Source organism: Bubalus bubalis, chromosome 19 (assembly GCF_019923935.1).
Source record: "Bubalus bubalis isolate 160015118507 breed Murrah chromosome 19, NDDB_SH_1, whole genome shotgun sequence".
NCBI classification, from domain to species: Eukaryota; Metazoa; Chordata; class Mammalia; order Artiodactyla; family Bovidae; genus Bubalus; species Bubalus bubalis.
In genome coordinates this window covers 1,480,907-1,508,676 of record NC_059175.1, presented here as the reverse complement: position 1 = coordinate 1,508,676, position 27,770 = coordinate 1,480,907, and the positions used below count along the sequence as shown (strand labels likewise).

Here is a 27,770-nt window from a genome sequence, read left to right as displayed (position 1 = left end):
TGGCTAAAACTCAACATTTAAAAAACGAAGATCATGGCATCTGGTTCCATCACTTCATGGCAGATAGATGCGGAAACAATGACAGACTTTATTTTCTTGAGCTCCAAAATAACTGCAGATGGTGATTGCAGCCATGAAATTAAAAGACACGTGCTCCTTGGAAGAAAAGCCATGACCAACCTAGACAGCATATTAAAAAGCAGAGATATTACTTTGCCAACAAAGGTCCATCTAGTGAAAGCTATGGTTTTTCCAGTAGTCATGTATGGATGTGAGAGCTGGACCATAAAAAAAGCTGAGCGCCGAAGAATTGATGCTTTTGAACTGCGGTGTTGGAGAAGACTCTTGAGAGTCCCTTGGACAGCAAGGAGATCCAACCAGTCCATCCTAAAGGAAATCAGTCCTGAATATTCATTGGAAGGTCTGATGCTGAAGCTGAAGCTCCAATACTTTGGCCACCTGATGCGAAGAGCTGACTCATTGGAAAAGATCCTACTGCTGGGAAAGATTGAAGGCAGGAAGAGAAGGGGACGACAGAGGATGAGATGGTTGGATGGCATCACCAACTCGATGGACATGAGTTTGAGCAAGCTCTGCAAGTTGGTGGTGGACAGGGAAGCCTGGCGTGCTACAATCCATGTGTCACAAAGAGTCTGACATGACTGAGCGACTGAACTGAACTGAACCAGGAGCCTGGGGTTGAATCCCAGCTTCCTGTCTAAGTCTCAACCTCAGTGCCTGAGGAGATAATAATAGGAGATAAAATAGGAGATAAAAACAGGAGATAATAATAGCACCTATAAGATGGGGGAACAGAGGCTCCATGAAGAGGATGATATATAGTTCTCAGCACACGTAGGTCCATACATCTCCAAGTGAAAAGGACCTGATGTAGCCTCTAATTCAAGCTTCTCATTTGAAAGACAAGGAAAATAAAACTCAGAGATTCGTTCACTTCTAAGTCGGAGTAGATAGAAAACTGCAGAGCGGAGAATTCAGGTCTCCTGAGCTCCAGTTCCGTATTCCACATTTAACGTTCTGCTGTTAGATGATTAAGAATACTGGTAATACTAGTAAGGCTTACTGGTGGCAATGAAACTCCATTTATGAGTCCTCACTCAATGTCAGACCCTTCCCAGCCTCTCCCAGGCATTATCTCATGCAATCCTCACAGTAGACCAATGAGATAAATGTCCGACATTGTTCCCATTTGACAGATAAGGGATTGGACACTCTAGATATGAAATGTCTTGGTCAAGGCAGCAAAATCAGGACTTGATCCACGGCTTTGTTTTGAACAAGTGCCCTGGACTGTATCTACTTCAGAAATGAGATGTCTCTCCTCAAATACTTTTACGCTCTTTAGCTAAAGCCATAATTAGAGCCTCATTTGCCTTTGGATGATTGGTTTCCCTTTTTACTCTGGTGTCTCCTCTAGGGCAGCCACTCCAGCCTGGAGGGTGCCATGCTCAGCAAATCCACCTTGGCTGCCAAAGCTAACGAGGGATCTCAGTGTGGTTGCACTTAAGTGCCTGGTATTAAGGAGAAGGTACAGACACACACACACCCGCTACCACCCAGGATGACGGTGGGCTATGAAAACATGGCATTCCCAAGTAGGAACATGCTGCTGCAGCTCTTTAAGAGAGGATAACATGGCCTGTGTTACACTGCGTCTACCACACGAGGAGGAAGAAAACTCCTGTGTGTGAGTGTGTGTGTGTGTCTGTAAAAGGAGGAAGAAGGCAGAGTCAAAACCCTAGGCAAGCACTAGGAAAGCTGGGTTCAAGACATAACAAGCACAAAGGACATCCATTTGTTTACCAAGACAATGAATTCCAATACTTTTGTCTAGCACAAAATTCAGTTCAGTTCAGTCACTCAGTCGTGTCTGACTCTTTGCGACCCCATGAATCGCAGCACTCCAGGCCTCCCTGTCCATCACCAACTCCCGGAGTTCACCCAGACTCACGTCCATCGAGTCAGTGATGCCATCCAGCCATCTCATCCTCTGTCGTCCCCTTCTCCTCCTGCCCACAATCCCTCCCAGCATCAGTCTTTTCCAATGAGTCAATTCTTTGTATGAGGTGGCCAAAGTACTGGAGTTTCAGCTTTAGCATCATTCCTTCCAAAGAAATCCCAGGGCTGATCTCCTTCAGAATGGACTGGTTGGATCTCCTTGCAGTCCAAGGGACTCTCAAGAGTCTTCTCCAACACCACAGTTCAAAAGCATCAATTCTTCGGCGCTCAGCCTTCTTCACAGTCCAACTTTCACATCCATACATGACCACAGGAAAAACCATAGCCTTGACTAGACGGACCTTTGTTGGCTAAGTAATGTCTCTGCTTTGAATATGCTATCTAGGTTGGTCATAACTTTCCTTCCAAGGAGTAAGCATCTTTTAATTTCATGGCTGCAGTCACCATCTGCAGTGATTTTGGAATTTCAGAAAATTCTGAAAGAGATGGCAATACCAGACCACCTGACCTGCCTCTTGAGAAATCTGTATGCAGGTCAGGAAGCAACAGTTAGAACTGGACATGGAACAACAGACTGGTTCCAAATAGGGAAAGGAGTACGTCAAGGCTGTATATTGTCACCCTGCTTATTTAACTTATATGCAGAGTACATCATGAGAAACACTGGGCTGGAAGAAGCACAAGCTGGAATCAAGATTGCCGGGAGAAATATCAATAAACTCAGATATGCAGATGACACCACCCTTATGGCAGAAAGTGAAGAGGAACTCAAAAGCCTCTTGATGAAAGTGAAAGTGGAGAGTGAAAAAGTTGGCTTAAAGCTCAACATTCAGAAAACAAAGATCATGGCATCCGGTCCCACCACTTCATGGGAAATAGATGGGGAAACAGTGGAAACAGTGTCAGACTTTATTTTTCTGGGCTCCAAAATCACTGCAGATGGTGACTGCAGCCATGAAATTAAAAGCACAAAATTAAATGAACTCAAATGTCCCTAAATAGGAAAATAGTGAAGTCAATTATAGGCCATCTATACAACAGAGTGCAAAGTCCTTAAAAATGGCATGGAAAGGGTTCCTAATTATCCTCCGTGAAAGAAGCAGGTTAAAAACCTGGTAAAACATTATCCCAGTTATATATAATATATGATACAAAAGAGAGGAAGACTAATAAGGGTTACCTCCAAATCATGAGTTCATTGGGGTTTTTATTTACTTCTAAATGTGTTAAAAGGCACACAATATTTTGATAATATTAATTTATATAAAAATAAATGTCATTTTTCCTGCACTGGTCCAGCATTCCCAAGAGACCTCATAATTAGAGCTTATGGTGTGATCCGAGGCCCTCATTAGTGAGGGAGTATGTCAGGCAGGGATGAACCTGGGGTTCTCTTACAGCTTGAAAGGCAGTGGTCTGCAATGAGATGGTGCTTCGGCCCCGACTATACAAGGTCTCCCCAAAGACTGCTCTCTGGAGACAGCCTGGACCACCCTCGCTAGCCCTCACAATTCAGCTGACACCCTGCCTCTTCTTGTCCTCAACATTCCAAAAGCACTATTCGCACTGAATTCCAGTAGTAGTCATTCTTATGGGATTATTTGTAAATAGCCCTATAAATTTATAAAAGTTTATTAAAACCCTATAAATTATTAAAAACCCTGTAAATCATAAATTTACACCAGACACTGCTGCGCTGGATCCATATGCAGATTTTACTCAGCCTGAAAAATAACATTTAAAAAATAAATCACCAAGTTTTCCTTTAAAAAACCATTTGGAGGACTTCTCTCTCTCAAAAAAAAAGAAAGATTAGGTAGCATTGAGCCCACATACTGACCTGCTAACAATCACTTGGCATTGATTCCCAGCTGTCCAATATACCCAATTACATGCACTTCGCCAGTCCTCACCATTCCCTATTGCTCCCCACTCCGAGCTGAGTGTGGACTGATCATTTCCACATGCATTTCCTTAGTAGTAAAGAAATAGTTCTCTGTATATTTCTCTCTCAAAGGTGGGGAAATGAATGACTGAACAAATGGCACTGTGTTTTAGGGGGAAAAAAATGAAAGGAATCATATTTCTTTGTGAAGTAAAGAAAGTTTCACAGGTTTACTAGGCAAATGGAAAATCTGTTATAAAAAATATAACTGATGATGACATTAATTGTATGTATATATATGTATGTGTATATTAATATAATATATTTGCTTAGGTTCTATAAAATGCCATAATAACTATCACTCTGCTCCTTCATTTCTGTTACCTTCATAACCTATGTAGGCTCAAGTTTGAAGATCTTTGGGATAAGTCTTTTCTCTCCCAACCATAAGCTCCCTGCTGCTGCTGCTGCTAAGTCGCTTCAGTCGTGTCCGACTCTGTGTGACCCCATAGATGGCAGCCCACCAGGCTCCCTGGTCCCTGGGATTCTCCAGGCAAGAACACTGGAGTGGGTTACCATTTCCTTCTCCAATGCATGGAAGTGAAAAGTGAAAGCGAAGTCGGTCAGTCGTGTCCAACTCCTAGCAACCCCATGGACTAAAGCGTACCAGGCTCCTCTGTCCATGGGATTTTCCAGGCAAGAGTGCTGGAGCAGGGTGCCATTGCCTTCTCTGTAAGCTCCCTGGTAGGACAGAAAACTTTCTCTTCCAGATGCCACTTTGCACAGCCATTTAGATAGTGCATGTTGAAATCAAACAGACCCCATCTGGAATCCTGGCCTTGCCATGCTACTTGGTTTATGACTCTTGGCAAGTTTCTCCACCTCTCTAACCTTCAGTTTCCTCACCTGTAAAATGGGGATATTGTTACCTACCGTTTACAGGGAAGTCTTCATAATAAGATTAATTAATGTGTGAAAAAGCTTAGCATAGCACCTGGAACAAAATAATGGTTAAATAAATGATAACCATGACATTATTTATTATATACTTCTTTCATATTTCCCATAGCACAGTCTTGCTACATTTTTAGATTTTCAACAAATATTACTGGAATGGAAATAAATCTGCACCTGGTCTTCAACTGTATCATGGTCATAAGGAAACTTTCTCCTATTCTAGGAAAATATGGAGGAAAGAAACAGCAAAATCAAACTTTAACAGGTCAACATAAAAATCTCCAAACATTCTGAAACCTGCCCTACTATCATTCAAACCATCTCTAACTGTAACTTCACAATGAAAACAAATAAAAACATTTGGAGTAAACATACAATTTTTTAAAGATTTATATAAACTCCTTCCTTTCATGTGTTTCCACTTATACAGTTATTGCAAAATTGGAAAATATCCCATGGAACATGAATCAAAAGGTATAAGAACAGTCTGATTTTGCTCTTCTCTAGTTTTAATGAGGATAATTTTTTTCTTAATTGCAGAAGAGTTGATTTGGATTGTCATTAAAGAAGTGATCTGGGATTCTGGGCCCCACATCCCCACCCTCAATTAAACTGTATTCCGTAATGTCATTAAAAGCTGCTATTCTAAGTATTTGGGGAGGTTCAAGAGGGACTCTTTTCTTTGATTGTATGCCAACATTTTTTTTTTTTTTACTTCAGCCAAAATAAAAGAGAGAGAGAGAGAACAGTTTAATAAATCTCTCTTGGATTTGTTCTGCAGCTTATTAGATCACTGTCTTCTCTGATTCTAGATCTGAAGGTTTCTTTCTGAGACTTAATTCTGCTATCAGTCACATTGAAAAGGAAAGAGATGTGAGCAGCAGCCCCTTCTCAGATCTCCAAATGCAGAGGAGACATTCTGGGACTGGGGGGTAGCTTTGTGACACTGTAGGTGGGAGGGGCAAGCCCCTACTTGAAGATCTGTGATGCCTCCAAATGCTCAGAGGAGAAAAATCTTAGATCCTCAGAACTCAACGGCTCTTTCTTGAAAAAAATAAATTGCCTCCAGTAAGTAAATTCTTTTACCATTTTCAGGATTCCGTGCCTTGCTGTGTGATCTTGAGGGCATCATTCCATTTTCCGGCATTTGTTTTACCTTCTATAAAATATCCTCATTCCTCACTTCCAGCTCTAGCAGGACATTTAGAAGTTTTAGGGGCAATATATGGGGGAAAGTGTTTTTAGGCACTAAATGGTATTAGAAAGATTCAGCACTATGGTCTCTGTCACTCAGGGAATGATTTTTTAAATCATAGATTTTCGTGTTGGTAGAGCTCTGAAAAATCTTGCACAATCTCATGATTTTATAGATGTTCTACAGAAGTTCAGTGAGTTGTCGAAGATCACACAGCTGTGCTGTAAATGAGATAATGTCCATTTGTGTTTGTTGTAGTGCCTCGTGTATATAAGCACTCGTAAACCTCACCTACAGCTGCCACTGCTGACATTATTGTTGTTGCTATTATTCAGTCTCCTTACTCTCAGCTGCATGCTCTTTCTATCAGATACCTAAAGAAACTAAAAGAAGTTTGCCCCATGGACCCAAGAAATTTAGAGTCCTGTTTCACAGCAGGAGAAGCCACCTCAATGAGCAGTCCACTTGCCACACCAGAGAAAAAGCCAACACAGCAACGAAGATCCAGCAAGGCCCCAGAGAAACAAATAAAAAGAAAAGTGACAGTTTCAAGAAACCATCTCATGTTTTCAAAACTGAGAAGGTCCAAACCTGGATTATGTCTGGGTACACAGTTTGGAAAAGACCCCGATGCTGGGAAAGATTGAAGGCAGGAGGAGAAGGGGATGACAGAGGCTGAGATGGTTGGATGGCATCACGGACTCAATGAACATGAGTTGAAGAAGCTCTGGGAGTTGGTGATGGACAGGGAAGCCTGGCGTGCTGCTGTCCATGGGGTCACAAAGAGTTGGACACGACTGAACGACTGAACTGAACTGACATAGTTCCCAGGATGCCTAATCTGGGGCCTGCTTCCCTGGTGGCTCAGATGGCAAAGAATCTGCCTGCAATGCTGGAGACGTGGGTCCGATCCCTGGTTTGGGAAGACTCCCTGGAGAAGGGAATGGATATCCACTGTAGTATTCTTGCCTGGACAATTTCATGGACAGAGGAGCCTGGTGGGCTATACGCATGGGGTCGCAAAGAGTCAGACATGACTGAGGGACTAACATTTCCGCTTTAGGGAGGAGCGGTTACCCCTTTTCCTGACCCTCCTGATGCTTCCACACTCAAGCAGTACTAGCACAGAGAAACTGCACACCGTGGACCAGGATTGAACGCCCGCAAGTCCCCATGGAAGAGCAATGTCTTGGAAATGCAAAATCATGTTGACATGGAGAAAGAAAAGACTGCCCAACACATGAATCGAGGAACACTATGTGGCCTAATGGCAAAAAAGACAAAATCAGACTTCTACCTCACACCATACAGAAAACATAAGCTCTCTAGATCGATTAAGGACTTGTGTATCCAAAATAAAACTGACATTCTTAGAAAAAATTACAAATGAAAATCTTTCAGAATGGGATTGAGAAGTATTTCTTATAGATGACACAAAAAGATTTGACTATTAAAATGATGGATAAATTGATATTAAGAGTAAGAAATGAAAAAATGTTAAGTGAAAAGACAAGTTGCAAGCAGGGAAAAGCTTCTCATAATACACAAAATCAGCAAAACATGAGTATGAAGAATATATAGGATATCCTGCAAGTCAATAAGAAAAATACAACAACCCCTGCCACAAAATGGCCAGAAGACACGACAGACATAGCATAGACATGAAACACTAAAGGCAAAGAAGCTAAGGAAAGATTTCCAGCATCACTGGCGATCAAGAAACTGCAAATCGAAACAGGGATGACATATTTTATATCCATTTTATTGGCAGATTTTTTAATTGGGGCTATATCAAGTTTTGAAGAGAATCCAGATCCACATAATAATTTTCATGAATTATTGGTGGGAGAGTAAATTAATGGAAAACACTTTAGCAGTATCTCCTGAAGTTAAATATTCAGATTTCCTATGACCAAGCTAGAGAATGAAATGGAAACCCACTCCAGTGTTCTTGCCTGGAGAATCCCATGGGCAAAGGAGCCTAGTAGGCTATAGTCCATGGGGTCGCATGTCCATGGGGGAGCCTAGTGGGCTATAGTCCATGGGGTTGCAAAGAGTCAGACGCAACTGAGAGACTGACACACATGGCCAAGCAAATCTACTAGTAGTTATGTGCCTCAAAGAGACTCTCAAACATTTACCAAAAATGTACCAAAATATTCTTAGTAGAAATGCTTCCAAATTAATAAAGTCAAAACAACCCAGGTGCCTAAAACTGAAGATCTTAAAGGGATCAATGGAATTACTAGTTAGTGTATCTAGGGCTGGGAGTAGGGAATAGGCATGGGTATTAGAAGGTATGCCAGGCAGTGCTGACGGAGGAAAGAGTCGTGGAAGGGCATGTATGGTGCCAGGAAAGATGAGGAGCCAGTCAGGAGGCAAGAGCACGCCCCTTGAGGAAGAGGGCTTATTCCATACTGCCCTTTCCTTCACAACAGTCTTAGTGCCCAGCCTGACGTGGGCATGCCAAGTCCCAGGCAGGATGCCTGTACCACATGTCACTGAAGGAAAGCTGTGCTTTAAAAACCTGCAGTGACATAGAACCACTGGCGTCAGAGGTCCCGTCTCCTGCTCAGGCAAAGGTCCCTATGCACAGCCGTCGAGAGATGCCCAGCCTTTGGACTGGGGGCAGGGAGTGAGGAAGAAAGAAAGAAAAAGTCTCTCAGGAGGAGCAAGGAGGCACTTATTTCTAACATGGACAATGAAGCATTTTCAACAAGAAAATGAACACATCTTCTCCTGTTTATTCACTACAAGAACAAAGCATGGTATAGTGGAAAGAAAATGAGCTTTGATATTCAAATGATTTGCGCCCCAAGTCCAGCTCTACCACTGCTGCCCATGAGTAGCAGAGAGAGACTGTAATCAAAGATTCTATATGTGCTTCCCTTCACTTCCCAGATTCCTTCACAGCTGGGCTGGGAACATAGAATGGGTTCTGGGCAAAGGACTGTGGGTGGGATCTTGGGGTGTCATCTTCAGGTTGAGGTTCTTGAGAGTGGCTCTGCTTTCTCCCTCCTTCTCCTCCCTGTTGCAGACAGGTCAGGGGGACCACTGGCATGGCTTCACAAGGGACAAAAGGGCTATGACTTTCATGACCTTTATCAGACTTTGCACAAGAGATAAATAAACCACTGATATTTAGAGACTGATTTGTTACTTCAGAATCACAGCCCAGTATACTAATATGCTAATACGTCATACCCACGTCATTTATCATTGGGGTAAAATTATTTGACTCTCTAGGCCTTGGTTTGCCCACTATAAGATGGGGATAATTATACCTATGTAACCCAGACATTGTAAGTATTAATATATGTTTATGTCCTGTATGGGCTTCCCGGGTGATACTGGAGGTAAAGAACCTGCCTGCCAATGCAGGAGATATAAGAGATGCAGATTTGATCCCTGGGTTGGGAAGATGCCCTGGAGAAGGGAACGGCAACTCACCCCTTGTATTCTTACCTGGAAAATCCTATGGACAGAGGAGCCTAGCAGGCTACAGTCCATGGAATCACAAATATATGTCTTATATTGCAAATTACATATCAGTTCAGTTCAGTCACTCAGTCGTGTCCAACTCTTTGTGACCCCACGGACTGCAGCATGTCAGGCTTCCCTGTCCATCACAAACTCCTGGAGCTTACTCAAATTCAAGTCCATTGACCTGGTGATGCCATCCAACCATCTCATCCTCTGTTGTCCCCTCTCCTCCTGCCTTCAATCTTTCCCAGCATCAGGGTCTTTTCCAAGGAGTCAGTTCTTTGCATCAGGCGGTCAAAGTATTGGAGCTTCAGCTTCAGCATCACTCCTTCCATTGAATATTCAGGACTGATTTCCTTTAGGACTGACTGGTCACCACCTGCAGTGATTCTGGAGCCCCCAAAATAAAGTCTCTAATGTTTCCATTGTTTTTCCATCTATCTGCCATGAAGTGATGGGACCAGATGCCATGATCTTAGTTTTCCGAATGTTGAGCTTTAAGCCAACTTTTTCACTCTTCTCTTTCACTTTCATCAAGAGGCTCTTTAGTTCTTCGCTTTCTGCTGTAAGGGTGGTGTCATCTGCATATCTGAGGTTACTGATATTTCTCCTGGCAATCTTGATTCCAGCTTGATGAAGATCCAGCCTGGCATTTCACATGTTGCACTCGGCATATAAGTTAAATAAGCAGGGTGACAATATACAGCCTTGACGTATTCCTTTCCCTCTTTGGAACCAGTCTGTTGTTCCATGTCCCATTCAAACTGTTGCTTCTTGACCTGCATACAGATTTCTCAAGAGGCAGTTCAGGTGGTCTTGAAGGTCATCTCTTGAAGAATTTTCCACAGTTTGCTGTGATCCACACAGTCAAAGGCTTTGGCGTAGACAATAAAGCAGAAGTAGATGTTTTTCTGAAACTCTCTTGCTTTTTCTATGATCCAATGGATGTTGACAATTTGATCTCTGGTACCTCTGCCTTTTCCAAATCCAGTTTGAACATTTGGAAATTCATGGTTCACATACTGTTAAAGCCTGGCTTGGAGAATTTTGAGCATTACTTTGCTAGGGTGTGAGATGAGTGCAATTGTGCTGTAGTTTGAGCATTCTTTGGCATTGCCTTTCTTTGGGACTAGAAAGAAAACTGTCCTTTTCCAGTCCTGTGGCCACTGCTGAGTTTTCCAAATTTGCTGACATATCGAGTGCAGCACTTTCACAGCATCATCTTTTAGGATTTGAAATGGCTTAACTGGAATTCCATCACCTGCACTAGCTTTGTTCGTAGTGATGCTTCCTAAGGCCCACTGGACTTTGTATTCCAGGACGTCTGGCTCTAGAATGATCATATGTCTCTCCCTTTAGGATGCTGCTGATGTCACTGTTATTCTCGTGGTTATTTCAGTCACACAGTGGATGCAATAGATGTCTTTATTAAATAAGCAGCAACTGTGTCAGGCACTCTGCTAGCTGTTTAACATGCATTATCCTAATTCATAGCTAAAGAAATGAAAGCTCCAAGAAGTTACTTGTTCAAGGAATACAGCTAGTAAGTGATCAAGCCAGGATCACAAACAAGGATTTCCTAAATCAAAAGTTCATATTCTAACATCCACATTCCTACTTATATTTTTCAGATGCAGAACCCGGAGGCTCAGAGATGCTACATAAGTTCACCAAGCAAAGGGATAACTGTTACAGCGAGAGGACTTTCCTCCACTCCAGCCAGTGCTGCACTGATGTGATACTTGGAAAAAATAGCCGCCCTCTCAGGGTGCTGGACAGGGGTGTCCGCCCCTCCCACTACAGAGATCCACTGTGAACAGGGGGTCCCAGCAGCTCCAGGTACTGTGGGCCGCATATAAAAGGAGGGGGGAAGAAGGAAACCACATCTTCATAAAAGAAAAATGGGATGCTTGAGTTCAGAGAACAACTCAATAAAGTTTCCAAAGAAAATCCCACTCGCTGAAAATAAACACTGGAAGAGTTTCCAAATCTCTGTCGGATCTCTGTCTCTTTCTCTGTCTCCCTGCTGGTCTCACTCCCTGTCTCTCCATCTTCCTGGCCCCGCCCTGTCCCTGTTTGCTTTGGAAGTAGAGAAAAGCCAGCCATGTGGATCCCAAAGCAGTTTACACTGAAGCAGATGGCACATCTGATTAGCATCAGACTGAAAAGACACATTACTTAGAGATTAGGTTCTCACAGGGACAAATCTGTTCCAAAGGCACAGAAGGTTTGGTTTTCTGGCAGACTCCCCCCAGAGTTTTCTTGGGGCATACCTATTCATCCTTTCTCCCATCATCACCGCCAGGCCAGTCTGGAGATAACAGGAAATCCGTCTCCATCAGTTTCCCAGTTTTCCTCCCACTGAATCCTGAAGTCATTCGCACAGGGCGAGCCCCTCCCTGAAAGACCTTGGCTGCTGGTGACCCCTGACGCCCTCACACCCCAGGATAACAGGTCACATTATGCCACTGAGCTGCACAACAACCCAGTGAGGCTCACTCTCTGGTTATTCCCACTTTACAGATGAGGAAACTGAGGCTTGAAAGGAGTAAGAAATTTACTCAGGGTCACAGGTCAAGTAAACGCTGAGACAAATGGAGGCTAATTGCCTCCATGAAAGAAGGAAGATTTAAAAAGTGTGTGTGTGTGTGTGTGTGTGTGTACACTTGCACGCGCACGTTTTAAAATAGCCCCAAGGAGGGTCTCAGGTGGCAGAAGACTCGGATTTCATCCCTGGGTGGGGAAAATCCCCTGGAGAAGGGCATGGCAACCCACTCCAGTGTTCTTGCCTGGGAAATACCGTGGACAGTGGACCCTGGCAGGTTACAGTCCATGGGGTCCTAAAGAGTCAGACACGACTAAGCGACTGAGCACACAGGAGCAAACCATCACAGAGGATGACTGTCAGGTGTCCCAGACCATGTAGCCACACTGAGGCCCGCGGCAAGGTAAATAGCGAGGCGAGAAACCACAAACATCTCACGCTGACCTGTGACGCTGGGTTCATATCACCCGGGCCCTGCACAGAAACACTCTAGGGAAATGAGACAAAACCTGGGAAAACCATTCAAGGCCAGGATAGGAAGTGCATACACACCAAGGCCTTTTTATTCATTAAGTCCTATGCTTCTCAGACCCTACAGAAAAACATACAGCTTTCAGCGAAGCAGGGAAACGTAACTTAGGGTAACTTAGGTGTGACTACCAACTACGATGGGATGCCCTTATTGCCAAGAATCTGAAGGTGGGAAGTTGGAAAAATGAAAGGAGAGGCAGAAATAATAACCGCAACACCAGTAATAACCGTGCTCACTTAGTATGAGATGTTACATTGCTTTGATAAGCATTTTAGATGCACTGTTGGTCTCGTCAGCCCACATAACAATCTTCTAAGATATTCTATCATTTTTCCCATTTTGCAGATGAGTTTGCTGCGGAGCAGAGAGGTTAAGCAAATTGCCCACAGTCACCCAGCTGATGAGGGGCTGAACCCAGGAATCCAACCCAAGAACCAGAGCCCTTAACCAGTAAACCTTCTCTCTCTTTTCCATAGGATCCTCCTGAAGAGAAGCCAATAGGATAGTCTGCCAACAGTTTGGAAAGTGCTTAAAAGCCTCCTGGCTCCTTGTCCTGATGTCAATACAAGTATTCAAGGCTGTGAGTACAAGCTAATGTCACCGACAACACTCCAGGCAGTCTGCACATCTGGCAGTTAAGTAAGCGCGGGCTTAAAGTAAACTATTTCTCTGAGGCACAGGACACCTCCCAGGGGGACAACAGGAGGGATTTCCCTCTAGTTCAGACCTGGCCAAGGAATCACACTCACCTTATTTCAGGGCATAAAAGAGACTTTCATCCAAGAGCCACAGACACCCAGTGAGTGCGTGCATATGCAATCAGAGTGTTTTCATTTGGAACCTGAGGACTTAAAGAGGAGCCTGAGCTGAAGTTTCCCTTGGGGTTATTGTTTTAATTTATGCTTATTTTTTTAAATTGAAGGACAGTTGATTTACCATCAACTATGCTTAGTTGTATTATACCTGTGTTAGTTTCAGGTATACATAAAGTCACTCAGTTCTATATTATACATATATTTATTCTTTTTCAGATTACTTTTACAATATTCATTTATTCATGTGTTTATTTGTCTGGCTGCACAGGGTCTTAGTTGAGGCACACAGAGTCTTTAGCCGCGGCACGCATCTCTCAGCAGTGGCACGTGGGATCTAGCTCCCTGAGCAGGGACTGAACCAGGCCCCGCACTGGGAGTGTGGAGTATTAGCCACTGGACGACCAGGGAAATCCCTTTGTAAGAGGGTTCACTTAGCAAATAAACAGTGGAAGAGGAGCTACCCTTAAGCTGTGCATAGGACCACATTGCTTCCGCACCTAAGCTAAGGATGGACTGATGAATTATACACAGCAGCCTCTTTAATATGGCTCCCTAACGGGCTCTCCGTTCACCTACTTCCAGTCTCTGTATGTATGTAAAGGTGAGAATTTTGCATTTCTTTTGTAACTGTGTACCCTGGGGCTGGCCTTCTGTCACTTAGTATTAATCAGAGGGTTTTTACTGACTCAAACTCAGAGGCACAGCAGGACTGCTGGGCGGCAGCTGTCTGGCCCATCCTGTGATTATGCTGACCCCAGGGGCCACGGTCAGCCCAGGAGATGCGGCTCCAGTAAAGGAATTACTCTGACTCCCGGCAGGCTGGAACTGATACCACACGCCCAAACCAGGACGGCGCTAACATTCCATCTGGCCTGGACGCTGAGCGGGGTCCTGAAGACAGCAGCTCTGAACAATGAAAAGAGCCGAGCGGCTCTGCTCCCTGCTGCCTGTGCAGCACCATATGCAGCAAGAGTCACCCTCGTCACGCCCCTCAGACGGGACTCGATTCACCTCCGCAGTGACACCACCTGAAATCCAGGAAGGGACTCCCAGGGCAGGAAGGGGCAGGCTTATTTCAATGCTTTCAGCGTGAGGGCGATTCCTTCTGACATGGAAATCAGAAGGTGAAACCTGAGAAAGGATCACTTGAAAAAAAAAAACAAAACTAAACAGTAATACAAGACATATAACAAGTCTTAGCAAGATTAGTTTCCAATCACCTACACAAACCACTTTGCACAAACAAACCATGTCACACATCGTATAAATGGTCAGCCAACTCCAGGCATGAATAAACATCACAAGATCATCTTTCTTCCCATGCCTTTCTCCTACTCTTAATGGGATGGGATTCAGACAGCAATTTTGGCTGCACCATGTTAACCAGGCATTAGGGGGAAAAAATGTTTACAGTGAAGTGGTTCCTGAATGTTTCTGTGATTACCTAGCAATTTACATAAATCTTCAAGCCTCACTCTGAATAAATCCCAGACAGGTGATGAGTGGTCCTCTGCTTTCTAGGACTCCTTGTTCCTTGCAGTTTGCTTCTCATTGTATCACTGACACCAGCATGAACAGAAAGGAATTGGAAATTGGAAAGCCTTGAGCTGAGGGTACAGAAAACAGAACTGACCCTCAAAAGTCATCTTTTTCAATCCAACAAAAAGGAGTGGTGTCAGGAAATTATGAATATTGACATATAAGCCCTGTGTACTCATAGCTGGAGGATGTGGGGCCATCCAGCTCATCAGCCTTGAAAACAGGGAGCCCCAAGGCTGGGGTGCTGGCTGGGGACTGGCGGTTACCAGAGATCAGCTTGGGAGAGTTCTGACCACGACTGCTGCACAAGCCCACTGTCTTTCCCTGCTCTCCAGGAAGTACCGTTACATGAAGAAAGGCAACGTCCAGAGTAGCTGTGTAACACGCTACTATGAAAGTGATAACACGAGACCAGGGAGACCCTACAGTATATATGTGTTTGCTTGCTCATACAGCGAGTGCCCCAGGAAGCAAACGCAACAGCAGCCCAGAGCCACTGATGCCTCTGTGAAGGGATTGGAAATTTACCTACTTCCTCTCACGTAGAGCAAAAACCTCACAGCAAAATAGCTCCAGACTGGACTTCCTAGTGTTTCAGAGGTTTAGACTCTGTGCTTTCAATGCAGGGGCCAGAGGTTTAATCCCTGGATAGGGAACTAAGATCCCACATGCCACATGGCACAGCCAAATTGAAAACAAAAATTATATGAAAATGGCTCCAAATCTAGCCTCTTATTAAACCTTCTCAGGAAAAACAAATAGTACAGCCTATGTTTTCTTTAAATTAATTTCGATTCTGATATTTAAGTTGTCAGCTACGTTCTACTCCCCCACTTCATTCAGACTAAGGGAGCTCTTAGAGAAGAAACATTTGGTAACTGGGTAGCATGTGATGGGCATGTGGAGTTTCAGGCACCCCCACCAGCCAAGATGCTTCACACTCACCTTGCTTTTTAAAAAGATTGCTCTGGACTATCTCATTCATGGACTGGACTTTCTGCTTTTGGAGCTTCACAGGAGGGATGCACGTGTAGAATTCATAGAGGAGTTGGCTGAGGGCAGGAAAAACAGGAGCACGGAGAAGTCGTTAAACCAATGCCTGCCACCTCCTGACACAGTCCTTCCCCAGCCTGTCGGCTGTGGAAGCAGAAACAACATCTTGCTCCCTTTGCCACCCCTCCCCCTGCCCTGTGCATGATAAGCCTTCAGTAAACATGCATAGTTGGTCTCGATGTTGAATACTAATACCAAAAACACTCAAAAGGATGTGAAAATCGGAAAATAACATCAAGAACCTCAACCTCAGGCACATGTTTTGCACTTGACATCTACTGTGCCATAGAAACATCACAAGTTTATAAGGCCGATCCAATGCTTATCTCAATTTTACAAGTGGGAAAAGTAAGGTTTAAAAAGATTAACTTTTCCAATGCTACACAGTTTAAGGGATCAAGAAACAAGGGTTTAAAATCAGGTTCTAATTTCATTTCCATACCATTTTATTTCTCTTATGTTTTATACTTGGTAATGCTTTAGATATCTTAAAAAGGTCCTAATTAAAAAAAAAAACAAAAAAACAAAACTATGAGAAGTTGTAGATTAGAACAAGTTTGGGATATGAAAAAGAAGACAGCTCTTTCCAAAGAGAGTGAAAATAAAAATGCCACTGAAACAAAATTATAACCCGTCAGCTTTCCAAAATAAGCTCATTGTGTTCATTTCTTTCAAATCCTCATTAAGCATCTATTTAATATGTGACAGGCAATGTGCAGGGCAGAGGGGATAGAACAGAAACAGATTAGGTCCCAGTTGGCATGGAACTTACATTCTAATGAAGGTCAATGTACAACACAAAAGCCAGCAAATCAATACAGGGCCAGACACGCAATGAATGGATACGGAGTTGTACTGGCACAGGGGTTAAGGGAGGAATTTAATTTATTTTCAATATTCAGAGGTAGCTTCCCCAAGAGGACAACATTCAGCTTGAAAGCAGAAGAGTGAGAAGCCAGCAGACATCTTCATGTGAACAGTGGAAAAGCTGATGAGAGCTGCATAAAGTCTGGAGAACACCGAATAGAGTCACGCCAATGTAACTGTCTTAGCTTCAGTGACTGTACTGTCGTTGTCTAAACGTGAACAACAAGGGCAGCTCAGTGAGAAGCATGTAGGGATTCTCCATATACTATCTCTGCAGCTCTTTTCTAAATCTAAAAGTATTCCAATATAAAAGGTTTTTAGGGACTTCCCTGGCAGTCCAGGGGTTAAGACTCTGCCTTCCAGGGCAGGGAGTGTGAGTTCGACCCCTGATTAGGGAGATAAGATCCCACATGCCACACAGCATGGCCAAAAAAAATTTTTAATGGTCTATATGCTATCTTGCAACTTAAGTGAATTTGGGAAAAGGAAGAAGAGGGTATATCTGGCTCAGATGCCCCTAAATGGCATAAGCATATTGAGATATTGTGCTCCTCTCATGAAAGGAATGGGGTGAAGGAGGAAAAAGTGAAGGGGAGCCCATCTCATTATGCCATTAAGTATGTATCAGTGGTTCTCTATTTGTAATCACAGGGCTTACAGGGCAAAGACTGGAACCCCCAAAACCTTCAAGCCCAGGTGAAATGGAGATATTTCCACTAAACATAAGTTTTTAATCTACATGTTTTATATTCTGTATCATTGTGCATGCACGTGTGCTTAGTCCTCCCTGACCCCTGGACTAGAGCCCACCGGGCTCCCCTATCCATGAGATTTCTCAGGCAAGAATACTGGAGTAGGTTGCTATTTCCTCCTCCAGGAGAGCTTCCTGACCCAGGTATCAAATCCACGTCTCCTATGTCGCCTTCATTGCAGGTGGATTCTTTAAGCCACCAAGGATTGATATCAATGATACAATTCTTTATCATTGGTATCAATCAAAAAATATGCTTATTTTATAGCTAGTTTTCCCCAAATCTGACATAAACGAAAATATAACAATCCCACAATGAAGTCCCCGGAGGAAGTTCCGCCCGCCTGGCCCCTCTTTCCCCATGCTGAGTGCCCATCTGGAATTCCCCACAAGAACCCTCGTCTCTCTCTGCATCCCTGGCTTGGCCACAGAGCCCAGGAAAGTACAGCATCAGCTCTCACCTGAGTAACTTTGCATCAAAGACGGTTTCCACATCGTGGAGGACAGATGGGATATATTTCAAAGCTGCCACCTAGGTAGAAAATAAAATAAACATGAGTTATGCCCACGGCCAATGACTCTGCCAACAATTCTGCCTGGTGGCGAGGATGCTTTGCAACAGGACACAGATCAAGGAAGAAGGAGCCTACACCCCGGGTACTGCTACAGTGACTCAAACTCTACACGTGGACTGAACCCTCAGATATGTGACTTTCTTCTGTCTTCAAGGGCCTAGCAATGCAGAGTGGAACAATCACAGATTTGGAAGTTATATACACTTACAGTCAAATTCTGGTTCTACTCCTTAGTAGCCATGTGACTTTGGACAAAACACTTAACCTCTCCGATTTCTCATTTTCCTTGTCTATAAACTAGAGGAAATAATGCCTATTTTGCAGGATTGCAAAGATTAAAAATATAAATGAGGCATCCAGCAGAGAGCCAGGCATATTTTGGATGCTGTGTAAAGGGTAACTTCTATCATCATCAGAAGACAGTGTGCTTGAGTTGTACTGTTGGTGGTAAGGATGGTATGGACTGAGTTCTATTTCTAATTTCTCTCCTTGGCCAATTTGAGAACAACTGTGGACACATTTCTGAATCTACTAGCTGGATTAGGAAAACTGGGCATTACGGTGGCTGGACTTTTTCCTTCTGTGTGAGGTGGGAAACACACCCAGGGCCTCGTAAAGCAGCACCATTTGCTAAATAACAGAGTAGACTGTAATTTCTACAAAGAGAGTTGTAAGTCACCTATTTGGAACATAATGTTTAAAAATCTTGTAGGTGTATGCACTTTACATTTTCTTTATTTTCTTTTTCTGCATATTCTAAAGTGTTCTGTAGTCAATAAGTATCATCCTTTAGGGCTTCCCTGGTGACTCAGTGGTAAAGAATCTGCCTGCCAATGTAGGAGACACGTGTTCAATCCCTGGGTCAGAAAGATGCCTTGGAGAAGGAAATGGCAACACACTCCAGTATTCTTGCCTGGGAAATCCCCATGGACAGAGGAGCCTGGGGGCCTACAGTCCATGTGGTCGCAAAGAGTCAGACAGGACTAAGCAACTAATACAACAAAAATCACTGTTTTACAATTAAACCAAAATTAAAACAGTGAAAATTATTTTTTTAAATAAACTCTTCCTCCTAGCCATATACAGCTGAGTTTCTTAGTGAACGTGGATATCCATTATGACTATGCTCCACTGAAAGTTCTCAGAGAAGACACCATGCTGTTAGATAATTTTATTAAACCTTATTTCCTTCTACAAGGGACACACTATTTTCATAGATCAGGAACCTCTACGGCATCAAGATTTAATAACTAGGTCACAAAGTTAGCAAGTGGGAGAGTCAGACTTTAAACACAGACAGGCTGCTTACAGAGCCACTCCTGTAAGCCTCAAGCTACACGCCCACCTCACTCAAATAGCAACTCTCTCTCTCCTTGCCTTCAGGCTTATTCTCCTTGTTATTTATGAATTTTGCACATCAGACTTGTGTTTATTGAAAAAGTTCAGACAAGTATTAGGATGAAAGCGATCCCTGAAGTCCTGCACCTCCATCTCCGCCCCAATCCCTGCTGCTCGGCCCAGAAGGGGCACTGTCAACACTGCCATGAGTCCCGATTGCTCTCTACGCATGAACGTGTGTGTGTTGTGTGTGTTGCATGTATGTGCCTGTGCACGCGGATGTGTGTGATTACACAGTTCTGTAACTTGCTTTTTGCAGCTAACCATGTACCACCAGGATTTTTGCCATCATTTCATAGAGTGCGCTCTTCATTTCTCACTACTGCGTAACAAGACTCATGTGGGTACACCAAGTTCTCCTTACTAATGGACTCCGTGCTTGGGCTTCCCTGGTGGCTCAGACAGTAAAGAATCTGCCTGCAATGCAGGAGACCCAGATTCAATACCTGGGTAGGGAAGATCCCCTGGAGAAGGAAATGGCAACCCACTCCAGTACTCTTGCCTGGAGAATTCTCCAGAGAGAGGAGCCTGGTGGGCTACAATCCACGGGGTCACAAAAAGTCAGACACGACTGAGTGACTAACATTTTCACTGTCACACTTTCCGTGCTATCTTTAGTTTCTCTTTATCTTAAAATAAGTGGCAAGAAAATATTAAACACATGCATTTGTGTGTCTCTGAGAATCCCAATGGGATGGATGCACTGCTGAAGAGGAGCTGGTGCATCAGATGTATGTACACACATGCAAATGTACACACAAATGTATATTCATATATGTTTTAGGAGAATCTGTCATATTACCTTAGAAAGAAGCAGTAATCAATTTCCTTAAACTTATAACCTTGCTAACACTAGTGTGCAAGTCTGTTTAATTTTGTCAGCCTGATATATAACTTGCAGCTGTTACCTGCAGCTCTGTGGGTCTAGTGCAGGTGGGCGCCCTTTCTATATTTATTGAACAACTGCACTTACTATCAGCACAGTGGTCAAGAATCCACCTGTCAATCGAGGAGAAACAAGAGATCCATGTTTGATCCCTGGTCTGGGAAGATCCCCTGGAGAAGGAAATGGCAACCCCCTCCAGTATTATTGCCTGGAAAATTCCATGGACAGAGGAGTCTGGCAGGCTGCAGTCCATGGGGTTGGAAAGAGTTGGACATACAGAATAAGCACATATGCAAATATTTACTATCTACTTGCCTGTATTCTTTCTCCATTTTTCTTTTGGGTGATTTCTTTTCATATTGGTGTGGAATTCTTCATATATCATTAATATTAACCCCTTTGCAGTAACATATTTTGCAAGAATTTTCTTTTACTTCTCCTGTAGTTGACTGTTGCTTTCTTTAAGCTTTGTTTATCTTTCATTGTACAGAAGGATTTTAATTTGTATGTTGTCAGATGTGTCAGACCTTTTCTTTATAGTTATTGGATTTTATGTCTGAAGATTTACTCTTTATTCTTTCAAATCAAGATGACAAGAGATAAAAAGATTCCAGAGCAAATGTTTCTAAAACTAGGCTCTATTGGGACACCTTTGTACTATAGGATGGTGTTAGGTATTCTTTGGGAGGGAAAGGATTTGCAATCAAACAATTAGGGGAAAGTTTGGTTTAAGCAAAGATAAACCAGTAAGGTGCATTTTTTAGTTTTGATACTTTTTTTTTTTTTTGGGCAGAACTTCTCTGAATTTTAATATGCTAAGTTGCACTATGACATTCCTCCAGGCAATTATCACATACAGTGCCTTCCAGCCTAGTTGGTCAGGCCATCTGTATCAGGAAACATCAAGATACAGCAAAAGCAGATGCCTGCAGGGCTGCGTAAGCAGCAGACAGAAGTGAAATAAGAAGAGCGTAGGCCAGTGGGAAGAGATCAGGTGTGTGGAACCCACACTCTAAAGAATAAGGCATTCTTGCTCACTTGTTTTACCACTTCTAGCCAAATCAAACACCCCTGCAGGCTGCACTTCTCCACGGGCTGCCAGCTTACAATCTCCTCATCCTAAAGAGATGCCACATGCTGAGGCACGTGCCCTGATAAAGGCCGGTCTAAGCATTCAAACAAACTGTTCGTTCCTTCACTCTTAGGCTGAGGAACACAGAACAGAGTTCCTTCCTTTACTCTACGCCTGCAGGGAGCTGAGGTAGGGGGATCCCCAGTGCTCCGCCCAGCACCCGCAAGTGCGGAGGGCTGTCTCCTCACTCCCCAAGCCTCAGCATTTTCACGTGGGGCAAATGACAGAGGGGAGTGATGGCAAATAAAGCATACCTTGCACCTACTGTAATGCCCAGTACACAGCGGGCCTCCAAAAGTATGCATGCTGTATCTTCCCCTTCTCAATTCTCTGACATCAGCCAGCCCTCACTACCCAGCGCCTGGACAAAGACTATTGTGGGCTCATCGATTAAGACCATAATTAAGACCAAAGTGAGGGAACAAAAACAGACATGAAATCCTTGGCAAGTCAGGGAAAACCAGGACTCTGGTGTCTGCAGCAAGTTGCTGGCTTTCAAGCGCTGCGCGTCATTCCAGGGCTTTGGAGAGATTCTATAGAGCAGCAGTCACCAGGCGTCTGTGTGGACACTCACACTTCAGTGCTTCGGCTGTGAGTGAGCAGGAGCTGGACGAGGCTGGCACGAGGGTTACTTCAGAAGAAGCCCGTCTTCCCAGCCTCCCAGCGCTGGGCTAGTGACAAAATAAAACAAACGGAGTGGTTCCCATCCTGAGACTCCAAGGGTATTATCAAGTCAGCTGTGGAATATGAAACGTCCATCTGACCCAGGTGGTCTCACAGAGAAGCGGCGGGCCTGTGGTGTTCTTTCCCAAAGGGGACGGGAAGTTTGCCAAGTCCGCTGTCACAGTCCTCAGGGGGCCTGCCTTCACGCAGCCCGGACACGCCTGAGTGCAGTGGCAGCAGGTGCGTTCAGCAGGTGCCGCCACTGAGCACTCCCAGGAGGCAGAACTCAGCCACAAGTCCCACTGGGGATCTCCATTGGTCGCACGTCTCTAAGGCCTGGGAACTAGAAACAGCCTGGCTTTCTAGACCCGTTGGCCTCCCGGGAAGCATGCTGCTCCGCTGTTGTTGACGTTTGCCCCTCTAACACCACTATCGCACAGAAACCACTGCTGCCCTGCTATCGCTTTCATCTCACGGCGGAAAACACGAAAGCCTTAGGCACTCAGTCGTGTCTGACTCTTTGCAACCCCATGGACTGTAGCCCACCGGGCTTCTCTGTCCTTGGAATTCTCCAGGCAAGAATACTAGAGTGGGTAGCCATTCCCTTCTCCAGGGGATCTTCCCGACCCAGAGATCGAACTCAGATCTCCCACACTGCAGGTGGATTCTTTGCTGTTTGATCCACCAGGGAAACCCCATCTCATAGTATATATCCTTATATCATATATAATATATAAGAAAAACACAACACAGGTATTCTTATGCATGTATGTATGCATATATATATACATGTTTATGAATATATATTTGGATTAATATATATTAATCAAAGTAGCAAGCCATTAGTGGAAACTTTATCCATGCATGATATCACTTCATTTTTACAACTACTCTAGGAATAGATACTGTCATTCCACTAGAGAGGTAAAATAACTTGCCAGAATACATACAGCTAATAAGCCACACCCTGATAGCTCAGCTGGTAAAGCATCTGCCCGCAGTGCAAGAGACCCCGGTTAGATTCCTGGGTCAGCAAGATCCACTGGAGAAGGGACAGGCTACCCACTACAGTATTCTTGGGCTTCCCTGGTGGCTCAGCTGGTAAAGAATCTGCCTGCAATGTGGGAGACATGGGTTCAATCCCTGGGTTGGCAAGAAAGGCTACCCACTCCAGTATTCTGGCCTGGAGAATTCCATGGACTGTATAGTCCATGGAGTTGCAAAGAGTCGGACACAACTGAGCAACTTGGCACTTTCAATAAGCCACACAGCAAAGATACGTACCTGATTCTTCCCAACTGGCTTCTAGCCAGTATGCTCTGCTATTGCCTATTCTGCTTTAGGAAAACTTCCATCTTGGCAATTGGGGAAGTTCTAACAGAGGAGACAAAGCCGAACTCAGGGAGGAAGTAGATGAAGAAAAGTCTCCCCATTAAGAGGATAACTTTTTTAAATGTATGTGTTTATTTTGGCTGTGCTGCATCTTCACTGCTGCCAGGGCTTTTCTCTAGTTGCGGCAAGTCGGAGGTGGCCACCCCTGCTCGGGCTTCTCGTTGCGGTGGCTTCTCTTGTTGGGAGCAGAGCACGGGCTCTAGGGTGTGAGGGCTTTGGTAGTTGTGGCTCCCAGGCTCTAGAGCACAGGCTTATTAGTTCCGGCACATGGGCTTAGTTGCTCTGAGACATGGGGGATCTTCTCCGATTAGGGATCAAACCTGTGTCTCCTGCATTGGCAGGTGGATTCTTTACCACCAAGCCATCAGGGAAGCCCTAAGAGGATGGCTTTTGAAAGAAGATATCATTTTTTCTGAAAAGCCTCAAGCGTCCTTCTCACCACATACATGAGGGTTGCAAGAAAGGCCACCAGGAAAACATTTTCCAGATCAGTAATTAGTTTGTAATATGGCTCCAAGTGAATTTCCCAGATGAATCATCAGTTCCAAGTCCCTCTGCCAGAAGCCAGGTACAGCACTCAAGAAGAGAGCCAGACCCCAGTCAAGCAGTAGTGATTTTACTGTCCCAAGAGGAGTCGTAGGAGAACACTTGTGATGATTGCTATCCAGAAGGATTTCACCAGAGCTGATAATCCTGGGCTGTGAGCACACAGCAAATGTTTAGGAATAACAGCAAAAATCAGAACCACACTGCTGCACTCCCTCAAACTCAAAGTGGATTTCTCTTCTGTTTCCAGACTCCTCATCTATCATTCTCTCTCTTGCCCACCCCCTCTGTCTTTCTCTTTCTCGCTGTCTTGGTCTGTCTCTCTTTGTCTCCCTCTCCTTCACAGAGTAAGATTGCACAGTATCGGTGCCAGCAGACAGACTTCTAGTGCAAAAGAATGTATCTTGCAATGATGCAAAGTTATACAAGAACACTAGATGTCTTCCTCATTCAAGAGCTCTGACAATATTCCCATCCCACCAATTTACAATCCTTTTATTTTAGTCAAATGATGGACAGTCAAGGTCCCTGGAAACTGGACAGACATAGCCACAGGGATTCAACATAGCTGACCAGAAGAAGCAGTCTTCCTAGAGATGCTGAGCTGTCCCTGAGGAAAATACATCTACTCTCCCCAGACATTCACCCCTGTCTTTCAGATGGACTTCACCAGAGCTGGTAATCCTGGGAATTATCATCAAGGCAAGGGATGAGGGACCAACAGGTTCTGGGAGACACATGTCTCCACGCTTTCTGTAACCCAGAATTGTGCTGGCCCCTGAAGCCTAGCAGGAGGCAAGAGAGCTCAGTGTTTAAAATGACTGGTGGAAGAGGCCAAGTTCAGATCCAAGTGGGTCTCTTTCATCTGCCTGTCCTTGGGAAAATTAACTCTCTATGCTCCAGTTTCATCAGGAGATCGAAGGGAATAAAGTCACCTACTTTATAAGGTTGATGTGATGACTGAATGAAAAATGTGAGTGATCAGTATAACTCCAGCAGCCCCTTTGGAACAAAATTTCACCTATCCTCCATACATCCCACATTCCCAAACATCACCTCTAAGTATGCAGTAGATGGTGGAAAGGGGACAGCATTCCAATCATTAACAAGCAGAGGGGAAACTCCAGCTCTTGCTAATACACTTGAGTCTCATTTCTCCTCCCACCGCGGGCTCAGCATGCAGCCTTCAGTCCACGTCCCAAGAATGAATCACATTCTTCCCTTGCTTCAGACTCTTGGATATTTTACAACAGTTACCAATGAAAAGGGAGGAAAGAAAGAGGCCTCCTTAATAGCTCGAATTTGTGACTACAGACCAGACATCTGCCCATCTGTACTGCTGTTTATGGAGCTTATTGCTTAACCACCTAGCATTTTGCCAAAAGATTCAATTCGTTAATGAAACCTTACTTTGCTCGGTGATTAGGAACTCAAGCTCTGGACTATACAACCCAGATTCAAGTAACCTGCTACTTCTTAACTGTGATTAAGTTACTCAATCTCCCTAAGCCTCCATTTCCTCATCTGTAAAGTACAGATAAGAAGAGTAGTTGCCTAATAAGGTGTTTGTTATTAAAAAAAAAAAAAATCAAATGGGCTAACAGTATATGTAAAGCTTTTAGCTCAATGTGTCACACATAATAAATGCTAAAACATAAAATACTGGAAGCGAGTATTCATTCTTGTGCCAGCTGAAAGCTATTTAAGTGACAGTTACTGTTTCAGGTTCTGGAGACATAAAAGGCAGAGGTCTCTGCTTCCTGGATGCTCTAGTGGCTATATTAGCATGTGTGACAATCAGAGCAGCCAAGGGAGCAGGCTCTGTAATTATGAGTTGCTTATATATTTCCACTCGTACCATCAAATTGGAGAACGATGAAGAATCACAGTCTAAAGGACAGTGGGTCAAACGGATCTACACAACGTCACCAAATGGCCATGACTCACATTTGAGCTGCATCCAGCTCACAAGTGTCAGATGCTGACCGTCTCACCCCACCATCAGCTTTATCAACAATCACAGGGCTGGCACACATGGCGACTTCTGAGCATACCACCCATTCCAGAAAGCCCTGACCATACCCATGCTTTGTGCATTAGAGAATATTAACTTTGGCATTAGAAGACCTGGGTGGATTGAAATCCTAGCTCTACCATCATGGATAGGTACACTTTAGGATGAATTATTTAACTTTATGAGCCTCCATGGACAATGAAGACAGTGACTCCTTGCAGACCTCTGGCAGGACTGAAAACGCTGCATGTGAAAGCTTGGTTCATGCCTGATACTCAATCAGTGACAGATGTTTTTAACGCTCTTTCTACTCTCTTTGGATGCCTGGCTTTAAATTCCCCATAGTTTCATGTGAGATACTGCCATGCCATCTCTGAACAATAAGGAAAACCAGAGAAAGCAATTCAGAAAAGCCAGATGAGCCTCAGACATGAGAAATAACTAGCTTGGGTCCAAGAATTCACATGGGCAAAACTGAGACTAAATCAGATGGACTTAACTCTGAACTCAGGCAGGCATGAATTAGGGCTTCCACCTAAGCCACTACCCAGCTGGAAGTGTAAGGTTTGAATGGGAGTGTCAATCATTGGCGTTCTCCATGCTCTCACCCAAAACTTATGGCAGACATTACTAATAGATCACAGCACTCTTTCCTACTCTACCCCATGCAGGCTCAGAATCAAGACTCCAGTCATGCTGTCCTATTTCACTGGCAAAACTTTGCCTTCCTTTTTTTATTTTTTATAGAGTCAGTTCTTGTAAGCTTATCCTCCTTGAAATTTATATCTGTTTCTTGATCTAACAGAATAACTGGATGTCCTAAAACTGCTTGACTTCACGTGACAAGGTTAGAAACACAAATATTCCCTTCCAGATTCCACTCTGTTGAAAATGCCCTCATGAGTTTGAGTGAACTCCGGGAGTTGGTGATGGACAGGGGGGCCTGGCATGCTGTGATTCATGGGGTCGCAGAGAGTTGGACGCGACTGACAACTGAACTGAACTGAACTGAAAGGAGGAAGAGATATACATGACTAAAAATTATTTAAATTGAACTATGTAACAGGCTTTACCCACCATGCTTTACATGCATTACTTTAATCCTCTCAATAATCCTCTAAATTAGACAGACATTAGGCTTCCCATTTTATAAAAGGGTAATTGAAGCCCAGGAGACTGAAATCATTTGCCCAGTGCTACGTGCCCAAGTGTGGATGCTCCATTTCCCACTCAGATCTCTCTGGCTTGCTTCCAAAGCTCTCTCTCCAGTAGTGAATATCAAAGTCTGCAGAAGACCCCTTGTGCGAGGTTTGCTGACATCATATGACCTTGACCCCTCTCTCCTCATACCCTAAAAGAGCATTTGGTTTTTTCAGATGGTATTGCTCTTCATACTTGAATATGACTTTATATTCTTCTTTGACAACTTTTCAACAACCATAGGAAAAGACAGAAAACATCATCGATTTCATCCTAGAAGCTAACTTTGGCCCTTAGAGTAAATTTTTAAAAAGGCAAAATCCCTTTTCATGGCTCTTGGGGTGGAAGTCTATAAGGAGAAA

At 43.9% G+C, this 27,770-nt stretch overlaps 1 protein-coding gene across 3 annotated transcripts in view; it reads right to left on the bottom strand.

Annotated features, from left to right (window-relative positions):
• Positions 1 to 27,770, bottom strand: part of DOCK2 (dedicator of cytokinesis 2) — a 457,833-nt gene that overhangs the window by 313,285 nt on the left and 116,778 nt on the right. For all 3 annotated transcript variants that reach the window (XM_025270818.3, XM_025270819.3, XM_006075524.4), the window contains exons 24-25: positions 18,064 to 18,134; positions 15,877 to 15,983 (exon numbers count right to left, since the gene is read on the bottom strand). In XM_025270818.3, coding sequence (XP_025126603.2) covers positions 15,877 to 15,983; positions 18,064 to 18,134 — 178 coding nt within the window. The remainder of the gene's footprint in view (positions 1 to 15,876; positions 15,984 to 18,063; positions 18,135 to 27,770) is intronic.